This window comes from Choloepus didactylus, chromosome 19 (genome assembly GCF_015220235.1).
Source record: "Choloepus didactylus isolate mChoDid1 chromosome 19, mChoDid1.pri, whole genome shotgun sequence".
In the NCBI taxonomy this organism is placed as follows: Eukaryota; Metazoa; Chordata; class Mammalia; order Pilosa; family Megalonychidae; genus Choloepus; species Choloepus didactylus.
In genome coordinates this window covers 36,417,426-36,441,120 of record NC_051325.1, presented here as the reverse complement: position 1 = coordinate 36,441,120, position 23,695 = coordinate 36,417,426, and the positions used below count along the sequence as shown (strand labels likewise).

General features: G+C 55.0%; 1 protein-coding gene across 1 annotated transcript; it reads right to left on the bottom strand.

Moving 5' to 3' along the window:
* Positions 1 to 4,209: 4,209 nt before the first annotated feature.
* BPIFB3 (BPI fold containing family B member 3) lies at positions 4,210 to 20,413 on the bottom strand. The gene is given in 16 exon segments (XM_037812140.1): positions 4,210 to 4,310; positions 5,137 to 5,213; positions 5,744 to 5,807; positions 6,395 to 6,437; positions 7,553 to 7,620; positions 8,550 to 8,705; positions 8,707 to 8,721; positions 10,298 to 10,351; positions 11,954 to 12,142; positions 12,283 to 12,374; positions 13,199 to 13,259; positions 15,013 to 15,076; positions 16,480 to 16,620; positions 17,061 to 17,165; positions 19,285 to 19,441; positions 20,299 to 20,413. Coding segments are annotated over 16 exon segments (1,431 nt in total). The 3' UTR covers positions 4,210 to 4,280.
* Positions 20,414 to 23,695: the final 3,282 nt, after the last annotated feature.

The window sequence follows — 23,695 nt, the reverse complement described above, 5'->3', positions numbered from 1 at the left end:
AAGTGTTGCCCTGAACTCCACGAAGGGTCTCTGAGGGCAGGTGTGGCCAATGTCACATTCTGCCAAGCTCTGCCAATGCCACCACTGGCTTCTCCTTCTTGGCTGCTAGGCAAGCCCTCCTCTGGGACTCAGTTTCCCCTGTCTGCAATGGAGGCATTGCTGTAACATTACGAGCACAGGCCCTGGAGCTGGCTGCAGGGTGTGGATTCTTCTCCCAGCTCTCACAATTCCCTGGGCTGTGCACTGGAGGTTGGCACCGTCCCAGTTGCCACCCCGATATGGTGAAGATCAAGCGACTCAATCCCGCAAAGCACTGAGGACAGGGCCTGTCACACGGTGGGTGCTCGGTAGACGGCAATTTTATCCTCAGCCTCCTGGGTCCCTGCTGGCTCCGGGTGACAGGGTGCAAGGATCATGGGGCACATAATGTAGCGGCTTCTGCTTCAGCCCTGGGCTGTCTTATCCATCTCCCATGGGCCTGGGGGCTTCAGGGGCAGGGACCCCGAGAGTCACTGTGCACCTGAGTTCCCACATCCTGTCTGTCCTTTCAGCTGGGGACAACCATGTCTCCCCTGGGCCTCAGACTGGCCATCAGCAAAATGGACATAATCACGCCTCCTGGCAGGGTTGGGAGGACTGCATGGGAAATGTCTGGGATGTGCCTGCAGCTTTGGGAGTGCCTGGGAGGGGCTGAGAAAGCACCAGCCCCCCACCCCCTGACTCCCCCAAAGAGGGCAGCCACTGGGGAAGAGTACATTCTGCCCCACCTGCTTGGAGTGTGAATTCGTGCCAGTGGCTTTCCTTCTCTATGCATCAGTTTGCCTCTCTGTAACATAGGGAGATAGAAATGACATCTGAAAGTGATGATAATTATCAGGAGTTAAATGGGCTCCTGGCCCTCCCTTATTTAACGCCATTGCCTGGCATTTTGTAAGTGTGATATAAATGCTTGTAAAACAAATACATTAACTTACCTAAACTGAGATAAAATGTGAAGAGGGCAATTGTGCTTTCCCGCCCCTGAGGGAGTGGGGACCAAGGTGCACTGTGAGCTATAGAGGGCAGTGCACCCACAGGGTGCTGACTGCCAGTCACCCAAGGCTCTCTCCGGTGTGCAGTGCTGAGACCAGCCAGCCCCAGCCGCCCCCTGAGGATTAGTGCAGCCCTGGCGCCAGGGAGATCACCTCGGCTTAGCGGCCAAAGACACCTTTGTTCAGAGCCACAGGCAGCAGGCGGGGGAGGCTGCAGGGACATCCGGTTCCCTGGAAGGGGCCTGCAGGTAACTTAGCCACACAGGGGGCCACGCAGGGGGGGCCTCAGGGATTGAGAAACAGACCAGCCCCACCTCCCACCCCTTCATTCAGCCCTGGTCTCCCTCATGGACTGTCAGTCTGCTAGGGCTGCCCTTCACATCGTTTTGTACACACACACATACAAACACACACACACACCCCTCCCCCTCTCCAAGCGCACAGCCTCAGAGTCCAGGCTCTAGAGTGAGGCAGAACTGGGTTCAAAACTTCACCTCAGCACTTCCTGTCTGTGTGGTCTTGGACAAGCTACTTAACCTCTCTGTGCTGTAGTTTCCTCAACTGCAAAGTGAGGGTAAAAACAGTTCCTAGAAAACAGGGTTGATTCAAGGAGTTGAGCACTTAGTAAGCACTCAGCAAATGACAGCTAGTGTTACCATTTACAGCATGTCACCGAGAAGCCTAGGAATTAGGGCAGAAGGAATTAGGATCAGAAGGATCTGGTTCAAATTCTGGCTTTGCCACTTTTGAGTGGCACAATTCCATTCCTCCAAAGCCTCAGTTTCCTCACCGCATATGTAAAATAGGGTGATAATACCCATCATTTGTGGTCCTGTGAAACTCGAGGCAGCTGAGGGTTAAGTGCTCAGGCAATGTCTGGTATATAGAAGGAGTCCTCCGGAGAGGTTAGAAGTTATCTGCTCTGGCTGCTACCAGGCACAGCCAGTAGCCATGGGGCTCGCCACAATGGGGCAGTTTCCACCCCCCACCTTGGGGAGACCTTGGTTGAGTGGGAGAACCACACAGAGGGAGTGACCACGCCATGTGGTGAGTGCAAACCTGGACCCTGCCCGTGGCTCAGCGAGGGCAAGAGGGTTGCTGAGAGCCTCCACTGGTGGGGGCTGTGCGTGCCCCACGTGTTGAGGATGGTGGGATTTGCCAGGTACATTTTAGGGGGAGGGGGTGAGGGTTCCAGGAAAAGGTGGCCTGGCTCCACATTACTGAGCATTCAGCATGTATCTAAAGTAGTCTTCTCAGTGCTCTACAAGGGCCGAGTCATTCGATCCTCAAACACCTGTGAGTGAGCACATACCATTCCCACCCCCCAGACAAGGAGCCTGAGGAGCAGCAAAACTGTGCTCCCTCTCTGTGCTCCAGGAGGAATCAGCTAAGGCCTTGAATGCCAACCCCAGGCATTTGGAAAAGTTCCTGTTGGCAAACGGAATCCAGCCTGTTCAGGGGTTGTCAGCGGCGGTGCGAGATGGTCAGTAAAGGTTGAGGATGGGCTGGAGGAGGAGGGGATGGAAGAGAGAAGGGTGGGAGGCCAGGGAAGGTGTAGTTCTCGTGAGAAATGTCAAGGGTGCACTGGGCAGGGCCGTGGGGAGGAGGGAGCAGATCAAGGCATGGTCAGGAGGTAGAATAATGCAGTAATGACAGCGAGTGCTTCTTACAAGTGAGTCACTATCCTGAGTGCAGATTTAACCCTCAAAAGCTTATTATTATCATCCCCAAGTTACTGATGAAAAAAATCAAAGCTCAGAGAGATTAAATGACTTGCCCAAGGTCACATGGCTAGTCATCAGCCGGGATGGGATTTGAACACAGGCAGCTAGCTCTTGGGTCACTCATTTAACCACTATGCTATCCTGGATGAGAGCCAGTAGACACCTGGAATTGAGGAAAGAATTGAAATTAAATCCCAAATGTCACCCAGCACTGGGTCTAGCACATAGTAGAGTACCACTAAAGGTAGGATGGGTGGATAGTTGGGAGAGATGGAGTAAGGAAGGAAGGAAGGAAGGAAACAGGTGTGGAGGGAGGGAGGGAGGTTGGATGGGCAGATGGGTGGATGGATGGAGTAGATGGATGGATGGATGGATGGATGGAGTAGATGGGTGGATGAATGGGTGAGAGAATAGATGGGAGGATGGATGGGTGGATGGATGGGTAGATAGGTGAATGAATGGGAGGTTGGGTGGGTGGATGCATGAATGGTCTCAGGGCCATTCCTATTGGTGGACAAACCACCAAGTAGGCTCTAACTCCTCTGTCTGTACCCCAAGCCCAAATCCTATGAGCCTGTTACCAAACTCATTGACACCTCTTTACTCAGGTCCACTCATAAGTGCCAACTTGGGGCCATTCCTGAAAACCAAGGAGGCCCATCGCCAGCAGTGGGGAAGTGGCCTAGGGCTGAGAGGCAGAACCCCCAGATTCCCATCCCAACTCTGCCACTGAGCCAGCCAGCCCCTCTCTGGCTCCCATTTCCCCATCTGCACCATGAGCATTTGGCATGGCTTCTTAGGTCTGTCTTGAGGTGTGTCCATGACTGACGTGCAGCAAGCAGGAATCCCTCCAGGCAGGTGGGTCTCCCTCGTCCTTGCATCCTGGAGCGCAGGCTCCTTCTCTTGCTGGCAAACTCCAATTCATGCTTCAAAATGCAGCTCAGATGTCATTTCTGCAAAGCTCCCCAGAGTCAGAGAGAGACAGACAAAGTCAGAGAGAGAGAGAGAAACAGCAAGAAACCGAGCAAAAAAGATAGAGGTGATTAGAGAAGTGGGGTGGGCGAGAGAGAGAAACAGAGAGAGAGCTCAAGGCAGGCAGGGCAGACACAGGCTGTCCAGGCCAGCCAGCTAGGTTTGCGACTCAAAGTTGCAGTGATGCGGCCCACATCCCTCCACCTCCCAGGAGCTCTTGCCTGGAGCTGCGGAGGGCAATGACAGTGGGGCCACGGCAGCCCCTGTGTGACCAGTGAACAAACCAGCCGGCACGTGCTGAGATAGGGGAGTTGTTTATTGAAAGCTCAGGTCTCACCACTGAGACTCCAGAGCCCTTCTGAAGCAGAGCCCTGTGGCTAGCCCTGCAGTCCCCACCCCAGACTGGGGACAGGGCCAGCGTGCTGGGTGGACCTGCATGGATAGGGAAGGCTGATGCTGTCACCAACACAGGCTAGGGACTGGGGGGAAACTGAGGCAGAGCAGGCAGATGGACAGGACTCTGGCATCAACAGGGAGGGATGGCAGCTGTCCCTCAGGATGCCACGGTCAGCACAACAGCATTCTGCAAGGAGGATCGACTCTCCATTAGGCCCTCTGAGTCCTTGTGCCCAACATCCCTGCCACGCCCCCACCCCTGCAGCCATCTCCAATCCCTGTTCCCCTGGCACTGCGGTGAGTGCTGTACCTAGAATGCAACAGACACTCATTAAACATCTAGGAAATGAATGAATGGGTGAATGAATGAATGAATGAATGATGAATACATGACATCCAGTGTAGGTAGGTTGCTGACCTTAGGACTTGAGTTAGGACACTCAGGTCCAAATTCTGTTTCTGCTGCCAATGAACTGTGTGATCCTGGATCAGAAGTTTGACCTCCCTCAGCCTTGGTTCTTATCAGAGGTGAGTACAGAACTCCCCAGCCTGCCCACCTCCCAGGCCATTCTAAGATGGGAATTTGTTTGGGGTTGAGAAGGATTGTGAGGCCATTCCAGTGCTCAGCAAGAAAAAGGGTCATGATCGATTAGCCATGTCTGACACAGGCACAAGATAAGGGAGGGACAGCACATGTATTTGCCACCCCTGGGCCAGGGGAACTGCGATTCTGAGTGAATCTGGGTTTCCAGCCTATGGGCTGGAGCAGGTGTCTGAATTCAGCAGTAAGAACTCTGTGATTGATTGACAGTGTCTGCCATGGGCAAGTAAGGAAGATGGGTAGCTATTTGCCATCCCCAAATTAAGTACTGTGTAATACTCTAAGCAATTTAGAAAATGATGTAGGGACAGGCCAGAGGATGAGGCAGAGAATTGACTTGGTAACTTTCAAGCATGGATCTCCAGAGACAAGCTTAAGGCCCATCTGGCCCACTTCTGCATGGGAAACTCACCTCTATGATCTCCAGAACTGCATGGGCAAAATTGACATTGAGAACTTTAGGCAGAGGGATTCCAACTTCCAGGTCCACTGTGAAGAAGGAATGGTTGAAAGCAAAACTATATGGGGAGCCACGGGTGGGACTTGGAGACCCTATTTCCACCACTTTCATGAGCAGCCATTTGTCTTCTTGGGAACTCAGTTTTCCTACAGGCAAACTCCTACTTATCTTCCTAAACCCTAATGAAAATGCCCCTTTCTGTGCTGTCATCCCTGGCTCCTCTCAGCAGAGCCTCCTTTGGCTCCCTCATCCCCTTGTGCAACTTGAGTCAACTAGATCCTAATCATTGCTTTATATGACTATTTCCCACTGGACTGTGAGCTTGAGGACAGAACCCAGCTCAGATCAGATCTCAGGCCCCAGAACCCCTCATGATTTGGTGCTAACCAATGGTTAAATAGAAACACTGGTGTGTCAGTTTCCACGTCTTAGAAATAGGGGCATAAATCCCTCTCTGTCCCTAGTGTTGCTATCAGAACAACGGAGAGAGGCAACAGATTAGACAGTCCCAAATTCAGATGCCCCATGTGTCTGACAAGTCAGCACAGGCCGCCCATACCATTGAGCTTCGGCACATATGTCACCCGGATCACATCGCTGAGCCATTCTTCTAAACGGGACACCTGCAAAGAGCACAGGGAGGGCTGGGAGGTGTGGCTTCACAGGACGCGGCTCCCCCTTCCCGGGGAGGAAGCTCAGAGGCCCGGCTGCCCCAGCCTCCCCCAAGCCTGAGGACTCAGCTGTCCACCCTCGACCCAAAGGAGACTCTGACTTAGGCTGTCTTCACCCTTGGCCCCATGAGCTTGGAGGGGCACCTTTCTAGAGGGATGGTCTGTGGGGCCTGGGGTGAGGCAGGGAGAAGTGACTGAGAAAGAGGGAAGAAGAGGTGCCCAGCTCTAGCAGAACTCCGTGAGGTCTAACCTTAGAACCCTGTCTGTTTAGGAATCCTTAGAATGTTCTAGAACCTGAGACCATCTGGGATTTCAGAACCTCAGAACTCTGTGAGAAGCTGGTACCTCAGGGCCCAGGGAGACTTTGAAATTTTAGAACTTGCTGAGTTTGAGAACCTTATTATTTATGTGACGTTTCAGAAGTTGGGACCTTTGTGAGGTTCTAGACGTTTACAGCTTTGCATGGTTTTAAGACCTTGCATGATATTCTTTTTCCTAAGATGATCGCCGTTTTGCTGCTCACCCTCTCAGGGACTTACGTCAAAGGCAGGCGAAAAGGAGGAGGCCAACTTGACGCTGAGCCTGGCAGAGAGAGGAGAGAGATGTTGAGGGGCTCTGGGACCCCCACCATCGCCCTCACCCCACCCCTCAGCCCCTGCCCAGCCTGCCCCCAGCACAGTGCACTGGGGTCAGGAAATGGGGTTGCAGGCCCCGCTCTGCCTCTACCTCCTCCCGAGACATCATGACCACTCCCCAGACTTGGAGCCTCGGTCTCACCCACCCCCCCGGCCTCGGGCAGGGGGCAGGACCTCTCTGAGGAGTCACTGTCCCTCAGACTCAGCACTGGACATAGGACACCCTGCACACAGCAGGCACCTACTAATGGCAACAACTTGCTGGTGGAGCACAGCTGATCCAGGTGCAGGGCTGGGGCTAGAGCCTGGACACCCATGTCTACCTCCCGCAGGGCTGAGGCATGGGCTGCCCCCAGGAAGGGGGAGGTTAGCCCAGGCCGCAGGCGAGGCCTCTGTGGGGAATGGAAACCGGGCAGCAGTGGAACCAGGGTGGGGGGCAGATGACAGCTCAGGTCAGGCAGATCCCAGAGACCCCTGGGAGAGCCCCTGCATCCAGGGGTGGGGCAAACATGGGAGCACCGGGCCTAGAGTGTGGACGCCCAGACTGCAGATACGGTTCCTGGACCTGCAATATGCTTTGCAAACTGTAAAGTGCCATGCACAGGTAAGGAAGGATTGTCACCAACATTCTTGCTTTGATTATGATGATGATGGTGATGCCTAATTATGGGGGTGAGGGGAGGGACTAGAGAAACAGAAGCCACATGAACAACAAGGCGTTCGGCAAGATCAGGGACTGTTATCTCGGTGGTTAGCGTTTGGGGCTGATAGTTCCGGAATTTGGACTCCATATCCCAGCGGGAGGTTTGTCTCCAGGGCCAGGTTGTGAGCAGTAAAGGGGGTGCAGGGGGAGAAGCTGGCTCTGGAGCCCGCCTCCCTGAGTCCCAGTTGCGCATCTGTGAAATGGGTCAGCACTGCCCCCCCCCCCCCCGGTCCGGACCTGGAGACAAGGGCGATGCTGGCAAAACACCTGGAACTTCTATGATATCTGGAAAAGGGGAGGTGGTTCCTGCCAATCCTGAATATTTGTTCCTAAAGATTAGGCCCAGCATCCCACGTTACCGTTCCAGGGACAGGGAGACGTGCAGCTTGGTAGCCGAAGAAGTCAGCTGGGCATTTAGGGTCATAACCTGCATGGGGCAAACAGTCGGAGGTTACCCCCACATTCCACAGAACGAGCCCCGAGGATGGGTCTGCCCTGCAAAGGGGTGGCTGACGAGGGAACTGTCATCAGCCGTTCCCTCCGCTGCCCCTAAGCGAAGCCCCACTGAGCGGAAGGCTCCAGGCTGGGGCTCGGGTGGTAACGTGAAGGCTCTGGTGTTCAAGAACCGGAGCATTAAAACTGAGGGCGATCGATGTCATAGGAAAGAAAATTTAGGGCTGTAGGAGCTCGGAGGAGACCCTAGACCCAGCCTCGGTGGGGATGAGGGGGCTGCAGGGAAGGCTTCCCCAATGACGCCTGAACTGAACCTTGAAAGGTGAGGAGTTAGCCAGGGGAAGGGGGAAATGGCGTCCCAGGAGGTAGAACCGGCATGAACAAAGTCAGGAAGTGGGTCCTGGTAGCTCCAAGTAGCTGCGGCTTAGAGTGCAAGGATGGGAAAGGCAGAGGATGAGGCAGGAGGGCATCGAATGCCAACCTCAGGAGCTTGGCAATGGGGAGCCAGAGCAGACAGTGAGCAGGGGAGGGACCTGCCTCTGTCTGGATGTGTTTGGAAAAAACAGTGGAGGCTGGGATGAGGAGGGCAGACTGCAAGTTGGGGGACAGGAGGAAGCTGGAGGTTGTCCAGGAGATAGAGGAGCACAGGGGCTGGTTGATGGGGAGCAAATGCCATGACCCCAAGGAAGCAGAGTGGATGGGCCTTGGGCTGGGTGCAACAAGGGAGCAGGCAGAAGCCTGGGCGGGGGCTCGGGTCTCAACCCTGATGATGACAATGGGGGTGGTGGTGGAGGACTTCTTGGGCTGTGCCACATGGGGTCTCCCCCCTCGAAATCAGCAGCCTGGAGAGGGTCAGCCCGGCCCAGAGCCCCAGCGCCAGGCCCCCGGCCCTTAGCCACTCACTCCATTCAGCTCGAAGAGGGCTACGGGGTTCCCTTTAGGGTCGTAGAACTTCACATGGATGGCAGCTGGGATGGAGACCGTGGCCTTCTTTTTCTGGAGTGTGAACGTGGGCACTTCCTTCACCCGCAGTGAGAGCAGGAGTTGCTGGTTGGGGGGGTAACTTCCCCAGTGCCTAGAGAGAGGCAGGAACAGAGCAGGAGCACGAGGGTGCCTTAGATGCCCTGGTAATAGAATCAGTCAGTCAGTCAGTCAGTCAACAAACCCTCCTTGGGCACCCACTGTGCAGCAGGCACCCTAAGCACTGAGGTTACAGCATGAACCCCAGGGCCTGGGCTCTGCCTCCAGAAGGCTGCCATTCTGGTGGGGAGATCCCAACCTGTGGAACCATTAAATCTTAGACTCTCTGCCTCAGAGTCAAAGTCCTCACCGAGGCCCACAAAGCCCTGTGCCACCTGACCCCTGCCGTCCTCACCTCTCAACCTCACCTGCCACCACTATCCCCCTCATTGCCTCCCTTCCAGACTCACTGGCCGCCTTGCCGTTCCTCCAACCTGCCGGACACTCTCCCACCTCGGGGCCTTTGCACTCACTGTTCCCTCGGCCTGGAATGCTGTTCCCCAGACACTGCATGGTCACCTCCCTCACTTCCTGCTGCCCCTGCTCACATGTCGCCTCCCCAGTGAGGCCTTCATAGGAGACCCTGTCTAAAAGCACTACCCCCGTTCCTAACCCACCTTCACCGCTCCATTCCCCTCCACCTACTGACACGGTTTATAGTCTACTTATTTATTTGTTCAGGGCCTGCCACTGCCCCACAGAATGGCAGCCCCTTGAGTACGGGTTCTTTTATCTACATTCTGCCTTCTTCATCCCCAGCTCCTACACAGGGCCTGGCACACAGCAGATGCTCAAGGAATATGAGCTGACGGATGACGAATCACACAATCAGGAAATTCTGCGTCTTGTAATCATGACATCATGGAATACACAGGAGTGGAAGTCACTGTTTAGATTTGCAGAATCATGGCCCTCAGGACACGAGTGGTGGACACGAGTGGTGAACTCGAATCCCTCCAGCCCAGGCCCCCAGAATTGTCGGATCATAAAGGGAGGGAATCACCAGATTCTACTCTGTAATGTCCACAGAATCTGGAGCCACAGATCAGACCTGGAGCTGGGGCCATGGGGCTCTCACATTGCGATGCCAGCCTCAGCCTTCCGGGATGAGCCCAGCCTCCCGAGCTGGAGGGATATAGCTGGAAAGTGGCTGATCCAGCACCCACTGAACAGAAGAGAAAGCTGAGGCCAGGCCCAGCCATCACATACTGATGCCCACTGGCCAAACTTCCCTGACTCTTCTCCCTTCTCCTCCCTCCCTGAGGCCAGTGCCCTGAGTCTTCTCTCTGGAGTGAGAGAGAAGATCAAGACCAAGATGAACCAAGGCAGTTGAAAGGAGGTGGCTCAGTAATGTGCAAAGAACCCCTGACAGAGAAGCAACAACCACAGATTGAGTGCCCAGTTGACTTCTCGGGCAACCAAACCCTGGTCCTTTCCTCTCCAAGCAAAATCTGCTATCAGAAAAAGAGATGGTGTTATTCATTCACACTTTAGTATGAATTTGGACTCAATATTCAATAGTGGCTGCCAACAGAGTTGTATTCAAAAAGATTCTGGAGTCATATTCAGGTTTAATCAGGAAAGAGCTATAGTGGCCAAATCCAAGTCTCCGATATGAGAGAGTCACTCACCTCTGGGATCAAGGCAGCCAGGTCTGTGGTTGTCAGTGGGACATTACTGGGAACCTGGGACCAAGATCAAATGGGAGAAGGGGAGGAAGTGAACACAGGGACAGGACAGGAATCCCTCAGCACACACAAGGCAGTTTTATCCACACACTCCCAATTGCTTACACACACCTCTTCTAACACCCATGCTTATTCTATCAGTCATCAATTTCTGAGCACTTATGACATGCCAGGTACATGCTAAGGGCTTTGTGTGCCTTTGCTCATTCACCTTCAAAACAGCTTGAAGAGGAGGTGCTACAATTATCCCCATTTTCCATATGGGAAAACTGAGGTTCCTACCCAGGGTCGTACAGCTGGTAAGTGGTGGCACCAGGATTTGACACCGAGCAGGCTAATTCCAGAACCTTTTACAATCCCATGGCCCAGGGACTCAATTGGACCTCAGGCATTTTTGCTTTTTATGCAAAGAGTATTTTCAAAAATTATAAATTTGTTTCCAGTATTGACAGTTCAGGAATTCATATAAATTTGAAATTCAAAAGAATTTATATAAATTGCTAGTTTCTGGCTTAAAAGTTGGGAAATCTGGCCACACTGGGCTTGTACCCTCTCCCCTCGGGGCAGCTGAGTGGCAGCCTCCCGAGAGGTGGGACACAGGCTCCCCCATTTACCATGGTCCCACGGGGTCTGCTTCCCTCATTCTATGAACTGCCTGGTCCCCCAAGGCCCTGAACTGCATGTCAGCTTCTCAGGATAAACCCACAGCCCTACTGTCTCCTGTTCAGGATGCCCAGGACGTGGCCTCTGAGGTCCCTCTCTCACCACCACACTCAGATGCCTGCACCCACACCCACAGGCTGCTCAGACACACATGCTCCCCTTGCAGCCTCCGCCAGGCTCTGCCTGTCCCCTCCCCACCCCAACAAGAAGGCACACGCCTCCAAGCTCAGGGCCCTAAGCCGACCTCCCCGAGGCCTTCAGGGCTCTCTCAGGACCCCGCCTGCAGGAGTGATGGGCCTGAACTGCCGGGGAGGGGGAGGGCAGGGGCTCAGAGCTCACTGCCTCCGGAGAGGGCCGGGACCAAGGAAATGCCTCTGGGTGGGGCTTCCGGGGAGCTGGGCTTTCCAGGCATCGGCAGGGGTGAGAGGGGCCAGAATGGGAGCAGGGGGGTCTCAGACGCCTCAGAACAAACATCTAAGTGACCTTTGGTACAGTCCTGCCTTTCTTCTCTCTAATCTGCCCTTGGAAAAGCAATAGAAACACTAACCATTCACACTTTAGTGTACATTTGGGTTTTGATTCTTGGAGGGTTCTTCTAGGTGATGGTAAATTCATCTAGATGGTAAATTGGCTTCATTTCATCTGCCAGTTTTGACTTATTGAAAGTGGCCTCGTGGAGCACCATGTGAGAAGGGTTCAGAGGTCTGACTTGGGGTCAGCCAAGTGGAGAGCGGTGATCGATTAGTAATGTCTGCTACTGTACAGGAGTGGGCAGCAACAGTTTGCATGCTCTCAACTTGCCTTGCTCTCTCCTATCATAGGGAAGAGGGCTCGGCAAAACTCAACAGGGATGATCTGGCTAGGTCAGGGCTGGCACCACCAAGGCACAGCAGAGCAGGGAGCCCCTGCTCAAGCTCCCCTTACTGCCACACTCACCAGATCGGAAGTGATGTCTATGTTGAGGGCACCATTGGTCTGCAGGAGCCCAAACATGGTGTTGAAGAGGTACACTGGCACTGTCACTTGGGACGTGTGGTCCTCCTTGGGGGGAACCTTGACGGGCTTGGGAGGCTTAGGGGGCTTGGGGAAGTCGATGATGTCACCAGCCACACTCTTCACAATAGGCTGCAGGTGCAGGAAACAGCACACGGGAGGGTCTCAGGGCTGCTCACCCACCCAACCTCGACCCAGCACACATCCTGCCCAGCCTCCGCCAGCATCCCACCCCACCCCCAGCCGCGGGCAGGGCCTCCATGGGCACTCACGTTGATGTCCAACTCTATGTACTGGTTGGAGATGAGAGGCAGTGTGGCCAGAGAGAATTCCACAGTCCCAAGAGCCCCAATGGGTACCAGGCCTGCATGGGGAGACAGGGGGAGCGGGAAGACACCATGAGCCCAGCCCCCAATAACAATGGCCCTTACTTCCAATCATTGAGTTCCTGCTGAATGCCCAGCACTGTACTAAATATTCACTTGGGCACTACTGTCATCCCCATTTTACAGAGAAGGAAACTGAGGCTCAGACAGAGGAAACCACCAGCCCAAGGCCACACAAGTCACAGAGAGGCAGAGCCAGGATTCAAGCCCAGGCCTGCTAGTCTTCCAGAGCTTGCTGCCCTGGCTCCCTCACATGCGCCACATATAGAGACATATCTGCTCTGAGTTTTCTATTCTTAACACTGGTCATGCCTTTTTATACTTTTCAAACCCCTTTTGTGAATACAGAAGGCATCTGTGTCTCTGAAGAAGGAAACTAAGAGTCCCTGCTAAGGGCTTAGGGAGACTGGGGTCCACTGTGGCCATGGGATTGTGGGTTCCTTACTTAAGTTGGGCCTTGGCCACTTTGTCTGTCCAGTGACAACATTAATAATATCTACCTCATGTTTCTGACAGTGCCAGAAACACCACAGGCGCTCAGAAAATGTTGGCCCAAACAGACGGGGATTGAGGGGCTTGGAGCCTCCAGGCTCCGCTAAAACAGCTTCAGCCCAGGGATCCACCAGTGGGCCTTCTCGAAATGGCAGCTAGACAGTCTGAGGCTCACAGTTTGAGGAAGAATTTAAAAAGTCTCAGAATTCTGCCCCTTCCCACTACCCTTGGTATCCCTACCCCCCTTGGGGTAACTGGGGGGAGGGATAGAAGAAGAGAGCAAAGAAGAGGGGGTTGGGCCCCAACTTACTCAGCACAGCCCCCAGGAGCTCGTTGACCACGCCCAGCACACTGTCCACCATGGGGCAGAGCTGTGTGCAGAGGAGACGGGTGTTACAGGAAAAGGAAAAATGAACCCCAGCTGGACACAGAGGGCAGCTGCATTTTCTTTAAATGATTTGCTGTGTGGCCCCAGAGACCAAGGCAAGGCAGGCTGGAGAGACTCATGGGGGACAAACAAGTGGAAAGGCAGGGGAGGGGCTGGAGCCTGGGGCTTTGTCTTAAAGTCTCAGAGGCTGGAGTGGGGGGTGTGGAAGGCCAGGGCCTCTGAGCCCTGCTTCCCTTTCCTACACTGGCCCCATCAGGAAACCCCAGATGCTGGGGGAAAGGGGAGACACATTTCAGAGGCCAGTTAGGGCATGGGGATAAAGCCTTCACCTGGGAGACAAAGGTGGCTGATGTCTCAGCCCCCTCTTCCACCCCCTTGTGGGCACTGGGAAGCCAGAGTCCCCTGGTCCCCTGGAATTCCCAGAATCACGAGCCTGCAAGAGGGGTGCCTCCTCTCCTTCACCCAGAGTCAGGTCTGGGCTGGGATGTCTGTGAAGCAAACCAGCATGCGTTTGCTGAAATCCCCCGTGCTGTGAGAACCAGCAGTTCAGCATCCAGAATCCTGAGTCTGGGAATCACAGAATCTGGGTCCCACAGCCCATCAAAGTGGGAACCTCGGGTATAGCCCAGACCAGCCCCTTCATTCTACAGCTAGGGAGGGCCAGGCCCAGAGAAGAAAGGCCACTTCCTGGGGTCACACAGCAGTGCACAGAGAGACAAAAGAGGGCTGCAGCATTTAAACTTGGGGCCCCAGACTCCAGGGCCTCTGGGGTCAGGCATGTCACAGAAATGAGAGAAGGTCAGAAGGCTCTGTTGGGGGGTAGGGGGAGCAGCCCCCCTTGGCGCCAGCAGGAAGGGGACTTAGGGCTGCCTTGGCCGATTAAGCAAGACAAGCCAGAAATCCTATTAAGAGAAATCTCCAATCTCTGAATGTTGGCAATTAACTCATTTTAAAAGCCTCTTTTGAGCCACATAAAACCTGTCTTCCGGCCAACCTTCCCCAGGACTCCAGTTAGGGGCTGCAGTGTAAATGCACCATAATGCCCTTGTTCAAATGCCCCTGAGGGGGCCCACTTCTCCCACTAAGCTGCTTTTCTGAGTTGGCTTCTTCAAGCCCAGGGCAGTTGTGCCAACCCCAAGCCCCAAGGACCCACAGGGAGATCCAGCCAGGCCTGGGGATGAGGAGGTCTGGCTGCCCTTTGCTCTGTGACCCCGTCAAGCCCCTCCCCTCTGCAGCCCCAGGAGGAGGGCCTTGGGTCAACCAGCTCTCCCCCAGGGTGGTTTGTGGATGCCCTGGGATGCGGCCTGGGCAAGCACCCTTGAACAGTTTTATCATTATCTGTTTAGTTTATGGTGTATTAAAAACATGCATGTGATTTCCTGCATGTGGTTGCTAAGCACAGGGCCCAGTTTAAAATCATTCAACTAGTTGGTTAATTTAAAGCTAATTTAAAGAAAATTATAAAGACAATAATAATGCAAGGGGCAAAAATAGAGCAGGGGGTAAGAAAGAAAGGGACTTGAACTTGGGAGCAGGGGACCATGTAGAGCTGTGAGCTCCGGGGGTCTGGGAGCCGTTATACCCTCCCACCTGAAGACACAAGACATGTGAGCCAGGCCAGGAGGGGATTACCGGGTGGGCGGGGAGGGACATGCTGCCTAATCCTGGCTGGCGCCCGGCTTTACATAAAACTGGGTGGGGGGCGGGGGTGCCTGGCTCGCGGCCCCCACACTCACCAGTCCCGGCAGCACCTTGAAGAGCATCTGTTCCACGACCCCGAAGAGTGGCGCGGGCAGCAGCCTGAGCAAAGCGAGACGCGTGAGGGCCGGGCCGCAGCGCAGGCACAGAGCCAGCTGGGGAGGCGGGGCGGGGGCACTGGGGTCCGGATTTCTCCCCTCTCCTCTCTTGGAGGGATTGGTTGGGGCTTTGGAGGCCTCACTCCACACCCTACTCCACTGACCCTTCCCTTTCACCATGGGCACCATGCCCACCTTTTGGAGTGTTGCTGCCGAGATTAAATGGGACTGTCTACATATCTGGAACACCGTCAGCACTCAATACATGTCTGTTCCTTTTGCCTCCCCTAATATCTGTAGACAGGTGACACTGAGGCCTACAACAGTGCTTGTCAGAGTGGGAGGCTCAATAAATATTTGTTGAATGAATGAAGGAACCAACGAGGGGAGACATGAGGATGAGAAGTGCCCGTGGATGGGCTCAGTCTGTTTGGGGACCATGAGTGTGTGTGTCGGGGCGGGGGGGCAACCACAGGACCACAACCCCAGAATGCCAACACCATCCCCTGCACTCTCCCTCCAAGGCCCCTTTAGCTCAGAGGAAGAGGACTGAGCCATTGGAAATTAAGGGGTCCCAAGACCCTGCCCAGAATCCCCCTATTAAGGTGCTTACGGAGAACAGGAGCATTTAACCTGGGTAACCCATTCCTGGGAGCTAACACAGCCCCATTGCTGATCGAGGCCACCCAGCAAAGATTGGGAGGGGAGTGGGGGGAGGATTTGCCTGGCATGTGGACACTAACGGGGGAGACCCCAGGCATCAGAGCCGTGGAGGTGCTGCTGGAGGTGGGCACCCAGCCCTGAGGGGAAGCCTTGACTCACACTGTGCGTGTGACCTTGGGCAAGTCCCTTGTCCTCTCTGGGCCTCAGTCGTCCCTCCGCAGTGATGATTCAACAGAAGTGAAGGGAGGACCCCGTGTCCCGAACAGCCCGGGGGGAAGAGGAGGACTCAATGGTGCCCGGTAAGCAGGGGCACTTAGAGCCTTCCAGATCACCTAATCCAGGCCCTCATTATACAGGCGGGGACACTGAGGTCCAGACAGGGGAAGGGGCTCCCCTGGGGTCAAACAGAGAAACCGGAGCAGAGCCGGGTCTCCTGATAGGCTGCCAAAGAGAGGGAGATTCCCCGCAGACAGAGGCATCCCAGACGGTCGCAAGCCTGCTCTATCTGGGGCAGAGGGCTTCCGGGACCGGAGAAGGGGGCCGTCCAGCGGTGGGGCCACAGGCTGCTGCTGGGCTGGAAGTCCCCGTCGGTGGTGGCCTAGCCCAAGCGCCTTCGCAGCGGGCCGAACTGGGCGGGGCCGGCGGGGGGCGGGGCGGGTTCAGGCCCCGCCCACGCGGCCTCTCGGGGAGACGGACCCAGGAGACGCCCCAGAGCAGGTCAGGAGTGTGAGCCTGCGGACTCACCCCGAGAGCAGGCTGATGTGGCCCAGCAGCGTGTTGCAGCTCTTGAGGATGAGGATGGGCGTGCCCCGCGAGCTCACGCCCAGCGCCACCCGCGACGACACGTTCACCTCGGCCGCCAGCTGCAGAATGCCCCCCAGGGGGCTACGAAACGGGACTCTGGGAGCCTGGCCAGGCTGCTGGGCCCCTTCCACCGGGGCTCACCCGGCTATGCCCGCCCACACCCCGCACGAACACGCCCACTCTGCTCCACCCCCTGCCCCGCCCAACCGTGCTAGTGGGGTCTGGGAGAGGCGGGTGGGGTGGGGGTGGCCTGGGGGTGGCCCCTCACGCGTCCCCTCACGCGTCCCCCCACGCCTCCCAGCCCTATTTGACACGTCCCTGTGCTCCCTTCCCGAACCCCTTTGGTGAGCCCCTAAGTAATGGCAGGGATCTGGGGGGAGAGTGAGCTTGGAGTCTCTGGGAGGATGTCCTGGAGCAGGCAGTGAGTGGGGTGGGGATGAGGGAACAGTAGGGTAGGAGTCCCCAGTGGGGCTGTGGGGTGGGCGGGGAGCAGTGGGTAGAGGTCTCCAGGGCACACTCACCCGGAGCCATGCAGGCCCACCTTGGTGTACAGGCACAGCTGCACCCCAATCCCCGGCAGCAGCTTCAGGGACACCCTCGGCAGCGTGATCTCCTCAATCTTCACCCTGGGGTGGGGTCCATGGGGGGGCACTCATTTCCAGATACCCCCCAATGCCTGCTCCAAAGTGCCTTAAACCTTCCAGACCAAGTGGATCCCAGAGCCTCTAACCCATAGAATGGACTGTGGGCCCTCGGGCCAGTTACTTTACCTCTCTGGGCTGCAGTTTCCTCATCTATAAAGTGAGACGATCCTAGTACCCACCTCATAGGGACGTTGCAAAGACAAAGTGAGATAATGTAGGTGTAGAAGCTGGTGCAGCACATACTCAAAGCATGGAACATTCTCATCCCTGGAGGCTCAGTGAGCTAGTTTTCTCCCACTCCATCCCTTTGACCTCAGCCCTAGTCCAGTCTCTGGCCTGGATCATGCCAGACCCCCAGCCCTCAGATGCACACACACACAATCCAAGGGGTTTCTCAAACACAGCTCCCTATAGTGGTCATTACTTACTCTGTCCTCTGGGCCTTTGTTCAGGCTGTTCCCTCCATCTGGAAAACCCTTCCCTTGACTCTCCTTCTCCCTGCATCCCTCTTTCGCTAGCTGACTCCTGCCTGCTCTCCTGATTTCAGTGAGGGCACCCCCTCCTCCAGGAAGCCCTCCTTCCTGGTTCACCCACTGAATCAGAGGCCCTCCTCTGGGCAGCTCCCACACCCTGCCCTGGCTGCTTCCCCATCACTGCCCTGAGCTCACTGGATGGTCAGCAGTGGGCTCCGCTGCACACTGGGTGCTCTTTGTAGCAAGGATGACATCTGGTTTATGTCTGAGGCCTTAGCCTCACACAGCAGGAGAATTCTACAGTGCCGGGGGGTTGGATTAAATAACTGATACAGTAATAATAACAGTCAATATTCACTGAGCACTTACTGTTTGCCAGGCTCTGTAAATAATTGCTTGACATGGATTAACTCACTATCCTGGAACAACCCCACAGGGTAGCTGCCAGTAGTGCAACACGCCGTGGGTTCAAGTCCCCGCCTTTCACTAGCTGACTGTGTGACCTTGGGCAGTTCACGGTGCTGCTGTTTCTCAGTTTCCCCATTTGTGAAATAGGAACATCAAATAGACCTACCACAGGGCAGTATGTAGTGAACCTCAGGCAACGTCAGCTTTCACCCGGCCCCTTCCACGTGTCCTTGTGCTCTTCTGGGGGGTGGACATTCGTTCCCCCTTCTGCTCCCATCATCCATTCCCTGCTGTATCATGGCCCTCCCCCTCCCCTGGCTGCTGGTCTCCAGCCTCCCCTGGGGCCCGTTGTTTGACCTTCTCCTAATTCACCGTCAGCCTCAGACCCCTTCCCACCCACCTGGGACAAGCAGAGTGACCTGTGGCTAAACACACAGACCCTTCCTCCTTCCCCTCTCCCTCGCGGGGTGAGCTGGGGCAGATCGATTCACAGCCCCATCCTCAGTCACCTTATCTGTTAGTCATCCCTCTGGTTTCAGTGGGAAAATTCATTTAAAATGCTCAGCATAGGGCCAGACACACAGAAAACCTTGTATAAGTGGTCATGGTGTTATAAAATTAGCTATTATGTGCTTTTATTCATTCACTCAAAGATATTTTTTCAGCGTCTTCTGTGTGTCAAGCACTGTTTAGGATACTGGGGACACAGCAGGGAACAACCAGACAAAATTCCTGCCCTTCCTGGGGTTTATAATCTAGTAGGGGGGCAAGAAACAAGCCAGTAAAATATCTGATGTGCAGGAGAGCAAGTGTACCCTACAGGACGGGAAGGCAGGGCAGGGGACAGGAGGGGCCGGCCAGAGCAGGGCTCTTTTGAGCAGAGACCTGAAGGAGGACAGGGAGGGGCCATGCTGGCGCCCGACTAGCCCAGATAGACTAAGCAACTTGCCCCAGGTCACACAGTGGGTAACTGGAAGTGGCCTGGAACCCTCAACCACAGTAGCTCACAGCTACTCCTGTCCTGCCTGGCACACAGCACACTTGTTATTTTCAGACCCAGATCCTGGCACTCCCTGTCCAGTGCTCCCCTTACAACCCCTATTGTCTGCCAAGAAATTTGAGTCCACCTCCCATCTATTCCCTGAAGCAAAGACAAGGCAAGCCTTCCTATAGGGCGTGCAGTAGGTGGGCCATCGAGAGGCCCCCCTGGAGGGACTCACCCGGAGAGTTCCTGGACGACACCAAAAACCCCTCCATAGCTCAGCAGGCCGCCTCCTCCAAGCAGCCCTCCTGAGCCCAGGAGGCCTTGGTTCACAGATGTGACTGTCCCCAGCACGTTCTGCAGAATGGGCCCCCCAACCAGCGAGTTCTGGATGGCTGCAGAAAGGACAGGGATAGGAAGATGCTGGGAACCCCTACCCCACCTCCAGGACCATGGCTGCTGCCCCATTCCTCTGAGCCTGGGTGGACCCCATTTTTTGAGAAAAATGATGCAGACATTCGACTTAAATGGTGGCCCTGGCTGAGCCAGAACAGCCTCCTACTCCTCCCACAGGGCTGGTGGCCACTCACCCTGCTTGGCACATGGAAATGCTCAAAAAGTTTGTGGAGTGAATGAATGAATCCCATGAAAACCCCTTCATATTACAGATGGGGATACTGAAGCCCAGAGAAGGCAGGCACTTGCCCAAAGTCACACAGCAAATTGGGTTTGGGGCCAATAGTATGACTAGGGCTTCCAGCCCCAGGCCACCCTGCAGCACGAAAAGGAAGGGCAGAACCCAAGGAGAGGGGGCACGGCAGCCACCCGTGGCATGACTAAGATGGAGAAGGCCACCCCCGCTCCTCCTGGGCACCAGGCCTAACTGTGCAGCTCGGGAGAAGGGCAAGACAGGAGGGGCCATCCTGTAGGCAGGGGAGAGGTTAGAGCAGGCAGCACCCTCCCCTCGGCCACCTCAACCCGTCCTGACCCCAACCCTGAGTCAGCCTCAATCCAAGTCTACCCAGAAGAAAGTGAATTAATCACCCATTCTAGACTACAAAGCAAATCCTTATCCTCCTAAAAATATGACAACACCCTCCCTGCTGCCACCGTGTCCCAGGAGACTATGCCCTGTCAGCAGATGGGAATTGCACCCTGTTCTCATCTGTTCCTTTAAAGCCCATCATCTAGGCCTGCTTGGGGGTCGTTTACATGCAGCTGGACGCCTCACAGATTGCCCTCCTTGGCTCACCTTTGCCAAGCTCATCCTTGTCGATCCGAGCGAGCGTGCCCACCGTCTCCAGCAGCCCCTGGCATGGAGTCACCAGACCCCAGAGGAGAAGCAGGGAACACACACCCAGCATCATCAGCTCGCACCTGCAAGGGGCGGAAGCAGGAACTCTGAGGTCCTGCTCAGGCCCGGCCTTTCCCGTCCCCACTCCCCGTCACCAGGCTGGAGCCCTCCAGCCCACCCGGCCCAGCCCAAGGGCAGCTTCACTGCCAGGAATGCCCTCTTCACCCGAATGGCAGCAGCAGCTTACACATGTGCAGCGCGGTGCAGCGTCTAAAGTGCTCTGTAAGCTACAAGGCACTTTGCAAGCCTCGCTCTACTTGGATCCCATTTCACAGATGGGAAAACTGAGGCTGAGAGAGCTAATCAGTGACAGGACCAGAATTTGAGGCTGAGTTCATCCGACTTCAAAGTCTTGATCCTCTGTGGCTACAGTGAGCCTGAGCTGGTTTCTGGAGGGAGAAATCCATAGGGGCCTCCCTTTCCAGGACAGCAGGATGGACTTTTGTTTCCTGGACCTGCTTTCCCATTGCTCACGAGGCCATTTCAGAAGGTGTGGCTGATTGGGAACGCCCCACGCTTAGACTTAACCTGCCTTGTCTCTTTCCTCCTCCCCTACCTCCACCCCAAACATTGTTGGAGAACGAAATTGGGACATGGGTTGAGAAGACTTACAAGCCAAAAACTTGGCTAACTTACTCATTTTGTAGAGCAGGATTTTTTCTTTATGGAATTCCATTTCTGCCCTCCCAACCACATATCCATCTATCCTCCCATGTCACCACTTCTTATACCCTTCAGTGGCTCCCCTCTTCTGAAATACAACCTGGGCTCCTTGCCGCTGCCCACAAGGCCCCTGCTTGCCACTTTAACCCCCTCATTCTTCCTTAAACAGGCCAAGCACTTTCCCACCCCAGAGCCTTTGCACATGCCCTTCCTTCTGTTAGGAAGGCTCTTCTCCTTGTTCTTTGCACGACTCACTCCTCATCCTTTAGGTTCCAAATAAACGTCACCTTACAGAAAGGCCTCCCTCCATCACCTTGTCTAAAGGAACCGTCCATCACTGAACATCAACCAGAGTATTTCTTTTAAGGTGCATATCACAATTCGCAATTACGCATTATTTGTTTCTGTCCTTGTTTATCATCTCTGTCAGCTCGGAGATGGCAGGGGCCATGTCTAAGGCCTCTGTGCATGGTCGCGCATTCTGCGTGGCAGAGGCTGAGAGGGCAAGCAGGCACCCACTTCCAGCCACACTGGACTCAGCAACCATTTGCCCTGCGTCTGCCCAGAGAGGGCCCCTTCTCATGTGCACAAGGGTGCTGGGTGGGTGCTTTATGAACCAGCAGCAGCCTTCACTGTGTCTGTCTTATTCCCTCCCAACTCGTGGCTCCCTATAACTTCCGGGGTTCTCACAGAAGGAACGAGCTCCACAATGGAAGGCAGTTGGCATCGCCCATGGGTTAGAAATAGCAGCCCCAAGGCCTGTTCATAGGGTGACTCTGTCCCCAGCCCACCCAGACTGGCCCTGACTGTATAACAAGCCTTGATTCTCTCTAGGCCTTGATTTCCCTATCTGTAAAATGGGTTTCTTCTTTGTCACCCTCAAAGTACCCCTAGTCCCTTCCCAGGAGTAAATTCTTTCTATGCCCATTATTCAGATGGAGCAGCCGGAAAGTCCTGGGGTCAAGGGCCGGAAAGGGGGACAAGTCTGGGGCTGCCTCACGCTGCCTTACCCGCTCCCGCAGCAACACGAGGGGTGGGTGGGGCTCCCAACCTCCTGTCGGTTCCTCCACCCACCCAGGCCTGGGAGAGGCCCTTATATGCCCACAACAGCTCTGGGGACACAAAGGGGGCACGGCCGCCAGAAACCCGTCAACATGTCATGCCGGAAGCAAATTGCGGTTTTCCCTGCGGGCCTGGGCTAAGCCTTCCTTCTGCGGGGAGAGCGGCAGGGGAGCGAGGGGGCTGGGGTCGGTGCCCAGTGGCGGGAGTGAAGGCGTGGGGACAGCAGGGGCAGCTGCCTCCCCCAGAGCGGGGGGCTGGGGTGGGTTCTGCTGCCTGCCCAGTCAGCCCCACCTACCGGGGCTCCCTCCAGGGTTCCCCAAGAGCCATCCCACTGGCACAGAGTCCACCCCAGCCCCCAAACTGAGGCCCAGGGAAGAAGGAAGGTGCTTGAGGCTGTTGCGCTCCCCCAGTCCCGTGCCTTGTCTGGAGATGGTGGGGGACCCGGAGAGGGGAGCCTTGGGCAGACTTGGGGGTTATCAACTCTACCCACACCTCCCAGAGGCTGATCCACATGATGGTAGAGAGACATCCATCCATCCATCCACCCATCTATCCATCATTCTTTTTACAGAAGGTATTTATGGAACAAGTACTGTTTGCAAGGTGCAGGGATACAGCAATGAATGAGAGAGACAAATCCCTGCCCTCAAGAAGCTGATCAATAGAAATAGAATGCAATTTTAATTTTTCTAGTAGACAGATCAAAAAAAAAAGGTAAGAAAACTGGTGCAATTAATTTTAATAGTATATTTTATTTTACCCAATCTGTTCAAAATATTTTCATGTAACATACAATCAATATAAAATTACTAGTGAGGTATTTTACATTCTTTTCCTCATACTTATCCTTCAGAATCCACTTATGGCACACCTTATTTTGGACTCACCACATTTCAAGGTCCCAATGGTCTCATGTGGCCATTGTTTGGACAGCACAGCTCTAGAGAGAGCAAGCAAGCATGTTACACAGTAGATCAGAGCTGAAGAGAAAAATAAAGCAGGGAAGGGGCTCAGGAGGGTGGAGAAGGGAGCACAATTTTCAATGTGGTGGTGAGGGGAGGCCTCAGATGCCAGCAGGGGTGATTTTTGTCCTGAAGGAGGAGGGGGAGTGAGCCAGGTGGGCGTGCGGGGAAGAGCCTTCCCGGCAGAGGGAACCACAGCTAAAGGGGGGTGTTCGGGAATAGCAGGGAGGCCAGCAAGGGGAAGTGGGAAGGGGGATGGGGCCAAAGAGGTGGCAGGGCCCTGTAGGTTGTTGTAAGGACTTTGGCTTTTACTTGCAATTCCTCTGCAGGTACCAGCTAGGGCACTCCCTCCTCCAGGAAGCCTTCCCTGATCCCCAAGCAGGGTAAGGCACCCCACCTCTGGGCTCCAACAGCCCCCTAAGATTCCTTCTAGTGGTGTCTGTGACATGCTGGGTTGTAATCGTGTCTGCACATTGGTGGATCTGTCTCCAGCATGGGGCCCTGAGCAGTGAGGTTTGCGAGGGTGGGTGGTAGGGTAGTATTTCTTCATTCACCTCAATAACCTCCAAACCTCCTGCTCTATGAAGTTCCCCCCAATGATTTTAGGA